Here is a 13,701-nt window from a genome sequence, read left to right as displayed (position 1 = left end):
AATATCCATGGAGCTATTTGGCCTCGTTTTGCCTTAGCAGCACTGAAAACCATCACATCACGTCACACACACAAACACATACACACTCGCACGCGCATACACATTATATCTTGAGTGGGCCTCACCATTCAATAGCATAAGCGAGCACGCACACTCAGTAAGATATAAAGGCGATACCAAGATTAAGCAAATTGTCCCGCCGCGGTGGTCTATGTGGCTAAGGTACTCGGCTGCTGACACGCAGGTTGCAGGATCGAATCCCGGCTGCGGCGGCTGCATTTCCGATGGAGGCGAAAATGTTGTAGGCCCGTGTGCTCAGATTTGGGTGCCCGTTAAAGAACCCCAGGTGGTCAAAATTTCCGCAGCCCTCCATTACGGCACGGCGTCTCTCATAATCATATGGTGGTTTTGGGGCGTTAAACCCCACAAATCAATCAAGATTAAGCAAATTGCAGAAAAAGGAGAAAATCAAAAAGGCAATAAACAGTCACCTAAATTAAGGACGAAGTACAGAAATTTACACAAACTTGTGTCCGCTGTAAGAGTATGCTTAATAGGTAATCTGCAAACGAGTCATTGCATTGATTTATATGTGGGCGTTAACGTCCCAAAACAACCAAATGATCATGATAGACGCCCATAATTTCCGGAGTCCTCCACTATATAGTGGAGGGCTCCGGAAATTTCGACTACCTGGGGTTCTTTAACGTCCACTCAAACCTGAGCACATGGGCCTACAGCGATTTCGCTTACATCGAAAATGCCGCTACCGCAGCCGGGATTCGATCTCGCGACCTGCAAGTCAGCAGCCGAGTACTTTAGCCACTACACCACCGCGGCGGGGCAAAACGAGTTGTGGACAGTACGCATCTCGTGATGAAATAAATCACAACATTTGGTGGATCTTCTACGAGGCACACAATAGAATATGTGCCATCAACAATGGGTCACAATAGTTGGAAAGCAGACACAACTTTCTGGAAATGCTGCATGTCTCGCAGGAGCCGCCATTGGGCACACTGACATCAGCTTTATGCAGGCATGCTTACGAGGGTAGGCATACTTACGTCAGCTACAGAAGAAAACCCGTCGCTGATCCGCCATTCCGAAGGGACCACGTACGGCTCGTGAGTAGATTCGTCTCGTGCAGGTCCGCGATGCAGTGGCCGAGGTACTCCGCTCGGGTCGCGTACTGCTCAACCTGGGCGGCGACCACACCATGGCCATCGGCACGGTCAGCGGTCACGCGCAGGCCACCCACTCGGACCTGGCCGTCATCTGGGTGGACGCCCACGCCGACATCAACACGCCCACTTCATCCGCATCAGGTGTGTATTTTGCGAGCGCGGAGAATCTCCGAGATAGCGTGTATTATAACCTGATTACAGCACAAAAAAATCCTGCCCGCTTCACTTCCCAAACGCACCCTAGAAGCAGATCTGCTAATGCCCCTCCTTCACCGATCTATCGAGTGCTTCTATCTTTTCAAGTGTTTGCTTCGTCAGTGATTAGCTTCGATCTCTCGGGCGACGACATACCTCTCTCTCCTCGGCTTTCCCTGAGGTTCACGTCGGGTGGTTTCTTCTTCGGGAGCAGTCTTGCTCATTATGAAGACCCAACGTCCTCCTTTATACTCCTCCAGGACACTCAGTGAACAAACACTCCGCAAAATGGCTGGACTCCTCTGCTGAGCCTCTCTCTCTTGCTCCTTTTGAAGTGCATCTGATTGGTTCACTGTTTCGACAACGTCTCTCTCCCCTTTCCTTGCATGCCTCCCATTGGTTCAATCGTCAAGCTTCACCCTCGCCACTCAGGCATGGTGCAACCCTCCCCTCCCTACGAAGCTTCACCTTCGCCCCTCTGTTATGCCTCGTGATCGGCGCTACGCCATCGGACGGGGAAGCCTCGACTATTAAGAGCGTCACTGTTAAAAGATATCAGCTTCTCCCACAACCCTTGCCGTCCCTCCCACAGATAATTTCATGATTGTTCCATTCAACAGTGCTTAGTTATTTTTATGACATCAAGCAGGGTCGCCAGGTTGAAAGCTCAAGAAATAGCCATAAAATAAAAAAGCTCGCAAGAACGTATAGCCATCTTCAGCCAAGGACATTAACTGTAGCCAAAATTATCCACATGTGTGTGAAAACACACACGTACACTCTAAGAAAACATTGAGTAAAAAATCAAAGCATATCCACTGGGTGAATGATGAAGAGTTTGGGGTGACACTCGTGAAGTAATCATATTTAAAACGTGAAATATTATGTAGTTTTGCCCAACAGTAATCAACGCGATAGTGGGCGTGAACTTTATTTCGAGCTTCAACGAACGGTTGTCTTTCCGCCTTCATCATTCCCGCCTCGTGGTTGGTGAAGTGGAGCGATGGGGGTTCTTGCACCGGCGTGACTTTAATGTTTGCAACCACAACGTCTATTCACGTGCCCCTGTCCGTGGTGGGGTTCAGTCAACCAATCACGAGCCGCAACGGTGTTGCACACCCGGTGCTCGTCATCGTCCATGGCCCGCCAAGTAGCACGATCCAGCAAGCGCACTCGTACGGCGACAATCCAGCGAATGAGAGCTCCCGCTGGGCGCAACCCCGCGCAGCCCGTGCTGCAGCCAATCGGAGAGCAGCTGCACTAGCAACGCCATCTAGTGTACCTTCACCAAACCACCATATTGAGGTTTGAGGTTTATTTTTTTTCTGTACATAAGAAAAAAACGAAGCAATAGCAAAAGGCAATAAAGCCTGACAGCCAATGCATACTGTATGCATGAGCTGGCGCCATCTAGTATGTTGTCACCTAACTGCGACAAAGCAAAAGCAAAAGTCAATAAAGCCTGACGGCCCATGCATATTGTATGCATGAGCTGGTGCCATTTATTATGTTGTCACCTAACTGCGATTTGCATGCATCTGTATAGGATAGCAACTTGTGTTGTACAATAAGGGAACACTACGGGGTACGCCGGATGGACCGACAACCGACCAGGTCTCGCTATAGACCTTATGCGAAATCGCTGCCATCTGTCGGCCGTCGTGTGCATACCGCCATTTTAGAGGCTCGGGCGCGGTGCAGCACGCACAGTACGCGTGTGTTTACGTATACGTAAGGCGTATCGACGTGGGGTGTGTATTGGCTGATAATCGCAACTCCGACGTATTGCTGCGTCCCTTGCTGCACAGAGAGAGGAACATGGAATGCTGAAGGAAGAAAGATAAGCCGTAAACTGTGCCCCTTGTTATTTTTTAAATATAATGACGTTTCCAGTGTGTAATCCAGCTACTACTCCCGAAACACGTCTTTGCGCTTTCCTTTCTAAGCAAACAAGACGAGCAATATAGAACTTGTACTCGTGTTTCCTCAAATTGATGCACACCGAAGCAAGACAGGATGGGCGCACGGACGGTCGCATGGACGGACGGAAGCAAGAACGAATGAATGGATGGAAGCGTGGATGGACCGACGGATGCTTCGCCCCACTCATCATCATTTAGTCCATGGAAATATGCTGTGATTTTTTTAACATGTTTCGCAGTGCCCGCGGGACTGGTTCATTTGTGACCAAGCGAGGATGTTATGCGATGACATGATCAGTGACGTCATATTGTGTGACGTCATGATAACTTCATGACGGTGGTACTAATTTTTGCGATCTGTAATACCATGATGACGTCATGATGATTTCTTGTATCACTTTTTGTGTTGACGCCGACGATCATTCTGATGAAGCATCTGAACTAACGAGGCTTCAAAAATCCGCATATCCAAAGAGTGAATGATGATGAGTCGGGCGAAGCGTCCGTTCATGTGTCCATTCATGCATGTGTCCGCCCGTGCGTCCGGACAGATGAACGGACTCACGGACGGTAGGATAGAAGCACAGACGGACTCATGAACGGACAGATAGATGCACGGACGGAAGCATAGACGGACTGACGGACGTACGGAAGCATAAACCGACAGACAGACGGGCGGAGGCATGGATGGATTCACGGATGAACGGACAGAAGCACGGATGGACGGACGGAAGCACAGACGGGCGAACGGATAGACGTACGGATGAATGGACCCACGGACGGACAGACGCTTCGCCCTACTTATCATCATTCCCACTAACGCCACCTAGTTATATTTTTCCCGAGGACATATACACACAATGCCCTCTATTAGCAACTCATAAACAAGAGGGGGCTAGATACCACTACTACGACTACAGAGGAGGGAACGACACAACGACCTAAGAAGCTTCGCCCCTAAAAACCTCCTTGATTGGAACGAATTTAATGTAGACACTGAATGCGGCAAGTCCGTCCTAATTTTCTTGAGATGCTACAGCTCATCGTGCACCTTGCTGAATAAAACTGATTTGCACCGCAAAATAACCCCAAACTAAAAAAAATATTACGTTAAAGAACCGACGCCCTGCTTGATTGTCCTTGCGACGTTACGTTTGCGTGTGATTTTGCTTGACAGACAAAAAAAATTGTTTACCTGACAAACCTCTGGATAATTGAAGTTCCTATAGCAGCCATGTTTCATAGGCTTGACGCCGCAATGACGTTTCAGTTGGTACTTACCGCAGTAGTTGAAAGCTGTATCAGACGGGGTAAGGCGCATTCAGTTTCTTTCGTGTGCCTCTTCAAGTGTGTGGCCCGCGGGACGGCTTCAGTCTCTCCCATAGTAGAGTAGCAAGTGCTCTAAATTGTTAACCACTTTTTATAAACTACATCTCTCCTACGGGACAGCTTTATGCTCTTTCATACTATAGATTACCAAGTACTCGAAATCGTTGACCATTTTTTTTCTAAACACGGAAGTAGCTGTGCTGATTCCCGTCGGCAGTTGATGGACGTATTCGGGTAGTATATCATCGTGTGTAAATCTTGTAGCCAGGTGCTTGTATTCCGTATGTGTTGAACATGTTTGTGTACGTCCCCGTATGCATGTATATTCTTGTATATGTACACTTCATTCTAACTACAAATTTTGTATATCGATTCACCATAACATCTTTTGTACATGTTGGCTGACATTCTCGCCAAGTATAGTATATTCTGTATAAACCTTATCACGTACATTGTGTAAATTGTGATGAGTGTGTGTTAGTCATTAGTATCGTGTGCAGGGGCTCGCTATGGACTTGAATATTTTTTCACAAAAGATATTTGTATATCGTGCTCAGTGATTTGTCTATGGTATTGTTTTATTATAGGCACTGTTTTCACGTGTTTGTTGTGTGCCACTATAAAATAGTCTTTTTTTTTCTAAACAGATCTAAACAAAAAAAAATGCTGGAGTGTGAACTCTCGCAACGCATTGCCGGCAAATTTGAAGTCACGATTTGCCCCTGGTTTGTGTGGAAAACGTGCTCTCTTCAGGTGTAACACGCGTAGAAGTAAAGTGGCACTGCTCTATTAGTGTAAAGGACAGGCGAATATTGAAATAGGAAATAGTTAATTGTCCACGACGAAAGTAAGTAGTCGAAACTAGTATTGATGACTTAAACTCCAAGAAAATTGTGCCCACCACGAACGAACACCTCATGCACTACATGTGCGAAGTATTAAGCCTACTAAACTGGCAGGCCATGCGAGGAAAACACTGCTTTATCTTCGCTACCCGCTAATGCTGTATACAGGGTGTTTCATGAATGCGTTCAATAATGTTTAAAAATGAGCAAAAGACGCTATTTGCTCTCTGTCTTCACAGTTGATTTTTTCTGTAGCGGCAGACATATTGAGACGGCTGCAGACATCATTTCGAACGGTAATTGGGAAAGGTAAATTAACAAACTTTTTAAACTAGCGGAGTTGGGAAATTAAGTCAAATGGGAGAATTGAAGTTCTTTATTCGAAAAAAAGTTATTGCCGTTTTGAGATTACAGAAAAGTGGCCTGTAGTAATAACTACGAATTATTGAAATTCTCCTGAATTCTGCTGCGAAACCGAAACCAACGGACCGATGAGGGCAACAAGCAGACGACTACAATGACGTCACTGTTCAAAACAGCGGTTACAAGGCTGCAGTTCTTCCCGTTCGATAACGTATGTGCGTCATGCGTGTTGTAATTGCGAGCGCAGCCCCCCCCCACACACGCACAGACGCACACACACACAACGAAGTCGATTGATGGTTGATATAATAAGGCTCCTTCATTTCAGTTGCGCTCTTTTGCGTTTCGGTTTCGGTTTCTCCGCAAACTCTGGGAGAACTTCATTAATTTGCAGTTAGTACTAGAGGCCGCTTTTTCGAAATCTCAATGCGGCAATCGGTTTTTCGCACAAAGTACTTCAATTTTCCCATTTCGCTTAACTGCCTAACTCCACTAATTAAGAAGTTAGTTATTCTAACTTTCCTAATTACCATTCCAAATAACATCTTCAACCCTCTTAATATGCCTGCCATTACAAAAAAATTATCTGTGAAAACAGAAAGGGAATGGCGCCTTGTCCTGGTTTTTTTTTTATTTGACACATTTCTTGAAACGCCCTGTATATTGCCACTGTTCTTTTAATCCTCCTTGGGTCACCTTAAGTTCTTTTGTAACCAAAAATGTTGCAACCTTCGAATTTCGACTGCTGAAGTTATGTCACACCACAAGTTACTCTGTAAGCGCCAATGTAGTCGACGTTCACACACAACTGCTGTACTTAAAATGTCACGTCGATCCTGTTCTTAACACTTGGCTCAAAGACATAAACATGCAGCATATAATTTCTGGCCGACTGCTTTGCATGAAACTGATTCCCAAAAGATGGGCATATTCAGCCGATTTATTTTAACATTGTAACCCAGTGTAGTATGTGAGATATCTAATTGATATCTGAGATTCGAACAGTACATGGCGCGCTCAAATCTGAAGAAACGTTAGTCGGAAGTCAGCGCCTGTCTCGCCTACCTTTCTGGGGCGAAGCTCTTTTCCTTAAAGCGTGGGTCGTGCGTTTCCTGTACGAAGTAGCCATCTCACGTTTTAGTCCTTCGAATGTCCGCTTGATTGCGGTACTTGTATATGGTGAATATATGATGAAAAGATGCGAGATGGCGGTACTTGGAGTGTTCACTATATTGATGGACGGACGGATAGACATGCGGACAGACAGACAGGCAGACAGACGGACGGACAGATAGACGGACAGACGGATTGATTGATTGATTGATTGGTTGGTTGATTGATTGATTGATTGCTTGATTGATTGCTTGATTGATTGATTGCTTGATTGATTGATTGATTGATTGATTGATTGATTGATTGGCGGACGGACAGACGCCGCCAGTGGATGATTGGTGGTTTGCCGATAAAACTTTTCGAAGCTTCGCCCCACTCATCATCATCCACTCCGTGGATATTCTGTGATTCGTTTTTTTTTTAATTTATCCCATGGTCATATAAGGTCTTTCAACAAGTCACGTTGCAGAAATGCAGTTCTTTGCTTGGGCTGCACACGGGTGCTTACGTGTTCATTGTGTGCTCTGCGTCTTCCGTAACAGGCAACATTCATGGCATGGCCGTCGCATTCCTGTTGCACGAGATGGCGCCGTACGTCGTGAAACCCAGAGGTTTCGAGTGGATACAGCCATGGTAAGGAAGAGGGGCGTTCTTCCCGCAACTGAATGGCGTGTCTTACAGGCCAGTGAGATATGGATATTGTGGGCATTTAGTATACCAATCCTCTTCATCTGTACATTATCATCATTATCATGTGTTGCTCATGCATCCTCATCGTTGAAGCGAGCCACACCTGATGCGAGAGCTATGCCTTTATTAAGGCAACGGGGCGATGGAGTGACCAAAGTGTCACCAGAGTCGACGTCGTTGGACAAAACTGTGACTAATTGATGTTCGTTCGGGAGTAACTCGATGTCTACAGCAGCGATGAGTCGAAGTGGCCTGTAGGTTTCGTCACTAAGCAAGTGGTCTGTGTCAGTAAGATGGACGACACGTTGTGCACAACAAATAGCCGCGGAAGCAGACGAAAGAAAGTCCCAGCCTAAAATGAGTTCGTGGGAGCACGGGGATAGCACAGCGAATTGTATGTGATGAAAAATGTCGTCGATTAGCACACGGGCAGTACAGAGAGCGGAAGGGCGAATCATCGTTCCCTGGGCTGTAACCAGTGTTGGTCCATCATAAGGCGTCGTGACTTTTCGAAGACGGGTACACAAATCAGCACGGATAATAGAAAACCCAGCCCCAGTGTCCACCAAAGCATCAACGTCCACTCCCTCAACTGAGACTGCAATCATATTGTAAGGGCGCGCTGGAGGAATTGGAGTACTGTGTAGGAATGCAGTTTGTCCTCCAAAAACTGCATTGCTTAGTTTTCCGGACGCCGATCAGAAGCGAGGGAAGCAGACTGAAGAGGAGAAGAGGAGCGACGGTAGGGCGATGGTGAACGGCGTCTGATTAATCGAAGACTACTGCGCAGTTCACCGGATGCTGGCGGAGATGGAGACCGACGCGGCGGTGACGAATAACGAAGGCCCTGGTACAAGGCTCCTGCGATATAGTCTCGTTCGCGTATGTCGTACCCTCGGCGCTCATCTTGCTGGCGCTTGCGGCAAAAGCGTGAAATGTGACCACGATAGCCGCAATAATAGCACGTAGGGCGAGTCGATCGATAAGGAGGGTGGTAGCTTATGCTAGATGCACCGGGAGAGAGAGCAGTGAGAGGGACAGATGATGGCTGAGGCGGTGGTGATGCAAAGATCGTGGGAAAGCTTCTGGGAGGTGCGGCAGCAACCGACGCGTACGTTCGTGGTGGCGACGTCGAGCTGACGATGGATGGCGGAGTGGGAACGGCTGCAGCACCGACCTCTTCTTGGTGCGACATATTTCCGGACACCTGGCCCAAGCGGCGACCTGAACGTAGCTCCAGGGGGTAGAGTGGTCGAGAGGATGACGGGGGATCCAACAGCACCTCCACCACGTATGAAGTCTTGGTTTGGAAGACCTTTATTAGGCCCGAAGAACCGGCAGCCGACAGCTGAGATGAACGGACCAAGATGATGATGCTACGTGACAACGATGAGGATGCATGAGCAACACATGATAATGATGATAATGTACAGATGAAGAGGATTGGTATACTAAATGCCCACAATATCAATGTGCATTACTATTCTAAAGACATACCCTATGGTATCTCAATGTATCTCATTGTACTTTAGTGACACCACCTGCCTGATGAGTCATTTTTCGTGTCGTTAATTGTTTGTGCCTTTTTTACAGCGTACACAAAGAGAACTTTGCGTTCGTAGGTTTACGGGACGTCGACGACTATGAGCGGTGAGTGTCGCCACTGCAGCGTTGTGTTTTACTAGGAGCTATTTTCCTTTGTTTTTTAACTATTTCTTTTGGTTATCAGAAAATTTAAAACTTACCACTTGCAACGAGCATAGTTTGAATTATGTAGCTGTACTGTTTGCAAGAGCAATGCATGGTTACTTGTACAAGAAATTAAGATGCATAAGAGGCTAATCAACGGAATTTTATGATATTGAACTGATGTGCTTGTAACACTTGTTCGAATCAGTAAATTTGAGTAAATTATCAAGACTGCTTCACTTATGGCACATAACTTGAATTTCGCACTAGTTAAATTCGAGCCAAAATCGTTGAGACCGCCTCTTCGTGGTATAATGTAATAATGCTCAAGGTTAAAGTTATTATCAAGGTATAGGTGCATTTTTAGCGCATTTAGGGGATGCAAATAAATAAGGGACACGAAAGTTTCGAAGTACGCTCGGAGACGGTTGTGGCCAGGAAACGCTGTCACCCTCTTAAGTCGTTCGAACGATAAATGATTCGCCAACATAGCCGAAAAGAAAAGCGTGCAACCAGGACGAGCAAGGTTCCATAAAATTATGCAACCTCAAAGTATTATATAAAACGCATAAAGTTTAGTACGGCTTGCATAAAGTCGCAAGGGTAGGTCACAGCAGAGCTCGCTGCAGCTTCTCATGGCTTGGCTAAGCATTCAAAGTTTCGCTAAGTGTTGCTAATTCAACTGGTACGCGCATGCGCACACGGATGCACCAACTTCACGTCCTTTTTCTAGCAAACCGAATGTTGGCTAGCTTATCGATCAATATCAATTAGGTATCGATCGCCCATCAAGCACCAGCACCGAGTCGGCACAATTCCAGTAGCTCCATTTGAATAATTATCTTTGAATAGTTAAGCTAATTAACTTGCAGATTGTAGTAGGTAATAAATCGAATTTTTACCCCCTACACTGCCTTCATTTGATAATTAAGCTAAATATCGCTGCTTCTAATTACCAATAATGATTGTTAATGAAAGTAAACTTGGTCATATTTTCCTCAATAACCTCACTAAAATATCTTAGCTCAATTAGGGCTAAATAGGTTCCGACTTAATTAGCATACTTATGCTTAGCTGAACATGATTAAATTAGGCTTGGCTATAATTACCTCCGACTAAGTCGGCTCATATAAGCTTAACTTGTCTCGACGTGGCAAAGGCCAGCTGGGCAGTGGGCATGATGATGACATTTTCCTTCTACGCCACGCGGGCTCTGCCGTTGAAGTGGTGCCAAACAAATCACACGTACGTGCTGACGTCATGCTTGCGTCCACGATGAAACAGGCACTTCTTGGACCAGCTCGGCATAACTGTCTACGACATGGCCGACGTGGACCGGCACGGAATCCGTAACGTCGTCCAGAGAATACTCAACAAGATCAACCCGACGTGAGTGCATATCTGCGTGTATTAACCCATTCCTCCAGAGTCGTGTGCACAGAATAACCCCCGAGATCGGGCGTCGTACCTATACGTGCGGGGAAGTGGGTACGCGGCGTTAAGGTCACGGATCTCTGGCATGCTGTGGCATATGATCGCGTGCCCACCTCTTGTTGTGCGAATAAATGAGCATGTTGACATATATTGATGTCGTCTACGTTCACGGGCTCCATGAGTATTAACGCCAGTGAGACTTTATCTACGAGAACAAAAAATATCTAGGTGCTGAGCATGATTAGCTGTTGGTGGTCAAGATAATGTTGCTAAGAGGCACCCGAAATCTATATGTACGACGTTCGGTATCTAATGAGGATCGACTCGTTCTAGCTATTATTTTGCACTTGCGCTGGTTTCCACCGTAAAATGACGATATAGCGACCCCCCTCTCTTTTTCAGAAAATTTGTAATATTCGCCAATGACCGAGCTTCAGTTTGGCACGTGGTGCTGTTTCAGCCTTCGCTCTCTCCCGTCTACTCTCTATCTTTTGCACAGAGGGACGAAGTCGCTCCACGTCAGCTACGACATCGACTCGCTCGACAAGTTGGTGGCGCCCAGCACGGGAACACCCGGTGAGTGGTGTGACGTCATCATTTAAATATAGTGCGCGTGTGTATCATGCTTTCACCGTCCAAAGTGTTCACGCTGAACTTGAAAAAAAAGACATTATGCAAACACAGAAAGAGAGAGAGAGAGTAATAACAAGTGGTACACTCGATATTCATGCCTCTAGTATTGTACGAGTCAGCACTGTATACAAGATACGAGGTCCGGCTGCAAAAATTGCCATAAATGTACCGGTTCAGACTGACGACTGCCTCTGTCGCAACACTTCCTTTCACCATGGACGATGCATTGATATTTTTTCTGTCACGTTGAGGGGGCAACTACCTTAATTTGAAGGGGGGTAGGCGAAAAGTCATCTTTCACATTGTATGCTATGACTGAAGAAAAGTTCGGGGAAACAGGGGCACGGGCCTTGTGTGCCAACCCCTCCCCTTAGTGCAGGGCAGCTAACCGGATGTTGCAATTCTGGTCGACCTCCCTGCCTTTATTTCAAGTTATTCTCTCTCCCTCTCTCAGGGAGTGAAGATGGAAAGTAAACAGCTCTTGGAAGGCGACAGCAGGTGCCTTCAGCTGTATTTTTTTCCTCTCTCATTTTTCCTCTCTTGTGCGCGTCTAATGTTGAACGCAATCACTAAGCATGTGAGACTTCTTGAGCTCTAGCCCATAATTAGCCGGGAGTGCGCAGTCAAATCGCGTCCCTGCAGCACACCGCTTATTTCTAAAAAAAACTTTCTCTTTATTAATTCTACAGTCATGGGAGGTCTCACACTTCGAGAAGGACTAATCATCGCGGAAGAAGTCAACAACTCGGGTAAGATGTCCGCCAGCAAACACAGGCACAAATCTTTCAAAGACTTACCTCCCGTGCGAACGTGTCGCTCTTGACGCCAGTGCACTCTTGTGCTTAGATAGCTTGTAAGTGACGTCTTGGACACAGCTTCTTGGCTGTGTGGCAGCTTGGGCTAGTTGGTGTGGCATGACGATAGTTATATCGCGAGAACAAAACGACGACACAGAGACAAGTCTTTCGTGTCCTTCTTGTCTCTGTGTCGTCGATTTGTTCTCGCGCTATAACTATCGTTCTTGGCTTTACCGGTACTCCTACGTGGCGGCTCTATGACGTTGAGGCACATGTGAAGGTAACATAATTGCCTTTACATGGTTAACACGCTTCTAGATGATAACGACCCACAAGTGTGCACACGAAAGGGGGCGGGCGGGCAGAGGGTTGTCCTAGTCATTCAACAGGACAGACTCAAAGCCCGCCCTGTAGTTTGACTTAGTAAGGGTGGTCTGCTGCAATGAACCTCTCTTCCCCTTACCCTTTATGGTTAACCCTTTGCACACGTAAGATAACGACTCAGAAGGAATGTTATATGTTTATGCACGAAAAAAAGAAAACAAAACCTGCATGTGATCTAGGAATAACATTGAGTCAACATCACGAACTTCGTGTCCCTCCGTGCGTTGCTCTAATATGGCGCTGTTAGTGACGTCGCTGCAAACCGTTTATATGAATCTGGCGCATAATATGAGGTGTTGATCATTCAATCGTCTCGCCGACGCAGGTCAGCTGAGGGTTCTGGACCTGGCTGAAGTGAACCTGCGGCTGGGTAGCAAACAGGACGCCGAGAACACACTGGATTGCAGCCTCAAGGTTGTCGATGCGTTCTTCGGAAGTCAACGCCGCGGAAACCTGCCGCTTCATCTCGACAAGAACATCGTCGACCCGCGACACGTATCCTAGTTGACACTGAAGACTGTGGTAGACCGCTTTTCTTCTTTCTTCTTTTTTTTGCCACAAGATATGACAGCACCGGCAAGTATGAACGAGGCCGAAGGTTACCGGCGACAGAGCCTAGCGATAAATAAAGCGTTTATATGTGTGCTTAAAAAAGGTGGTGGCCAAGTATTGCGCACGATGGCTAAAATAGGCCAGGACGATGACCTATCCTTGACGGCTGAGGAAGTGGATTACCAGCGTTGGTCGCCGGTATGAGGCCGCGGCCTATGCCTCTTTTTGAAGTTTCATCAGCACATACATGGTCCATTTTATCGCTCCAACACACCCTCTGCGATTACCGTTGGTCGAACGTAGGACTTTCAGACAGGAGCACGTGATCCTATGCAGCCTTATTTTATATTGTCAGGGCCCCGGCACCTGCCAGCGGTACGTCTTGTGCTTCAACCACGGCATTTGAGACAGAGATTTGAACTCTATGCCTTTTATATAAGTGACTAAGAAAAAAAGTAAGAATACAAAGGCGAATGGTGATGTGGAGCGTTAACGAAAGGCTCGATCCAGCGCCCCACTCTTGACGGCAGCCTGCTGGAAACGAACCAAAAACGCTAACTGCCCCTAC

The 13,701-nt window shown here is 46.7% G+C and overlaps 1 protein-coding gene across 1 annotated transcript in view; it reads left to right on the top strand.

Annotated features, from left to right (window-relative positions):
* LOC119166987 (arginase, hepatic) overlaps nt 1-13,235 on the top strand; it is a 28,214-nt gene extending 14,979 nt beyond the window's left edge. The window contains exons 4-10 of the mRNA XM_075867263.1: nt 1,151-1,328; nt 7,497-7,587; nt 9,238-9,294; nt 10,618-10,722; nt 11,267-11,343; nt 12,090-12,149; nt 12,907-13,235. Of these exons, the coding sequence (XP_075723378.1) occupies nt 1,151-1,328; nt 7,497-7,587; nt 9,238-9,294; nt 10,618-10,722; nt 11,267-11,343; nt 12,090-12,149; nt 12,907-13,085 (747 nt within the window). The 3' untranslated portion in view covers nt 13,086-13,235. The remainder of the gene's footprint in view (nt 1-1,150; nt 1,329-7,496; nt 7,588-9,237; nt 9,295-10,617; nt 10,723-11,266; nt 11,344-12,089; nt 12,150-12,906) is intronic.
* The last annotated feature ends 466 nt before the right edge of the window (nt 13,236-13,701 follow it).

The sequence above is a fragment of the Rhipicephalus microplus genome, chromosome 6, assembly GCF_043290135.1.
Source record: "Rhipicephalus microplus isolate Deutch F79 chromosome 6, USDA_Rmic, whole genome shotgun sequence".
NCBI lineage: Eukaryota > Metazoa > Arthropoda > Arachnida > Ixodida > Ixodidae > Rhipicephalus > Rhipicephalus microplus.
Note: the sequence above shows the minus strand (reverse complement) of the source record. Positions and strands in the feature narration are given on the sequence as shown.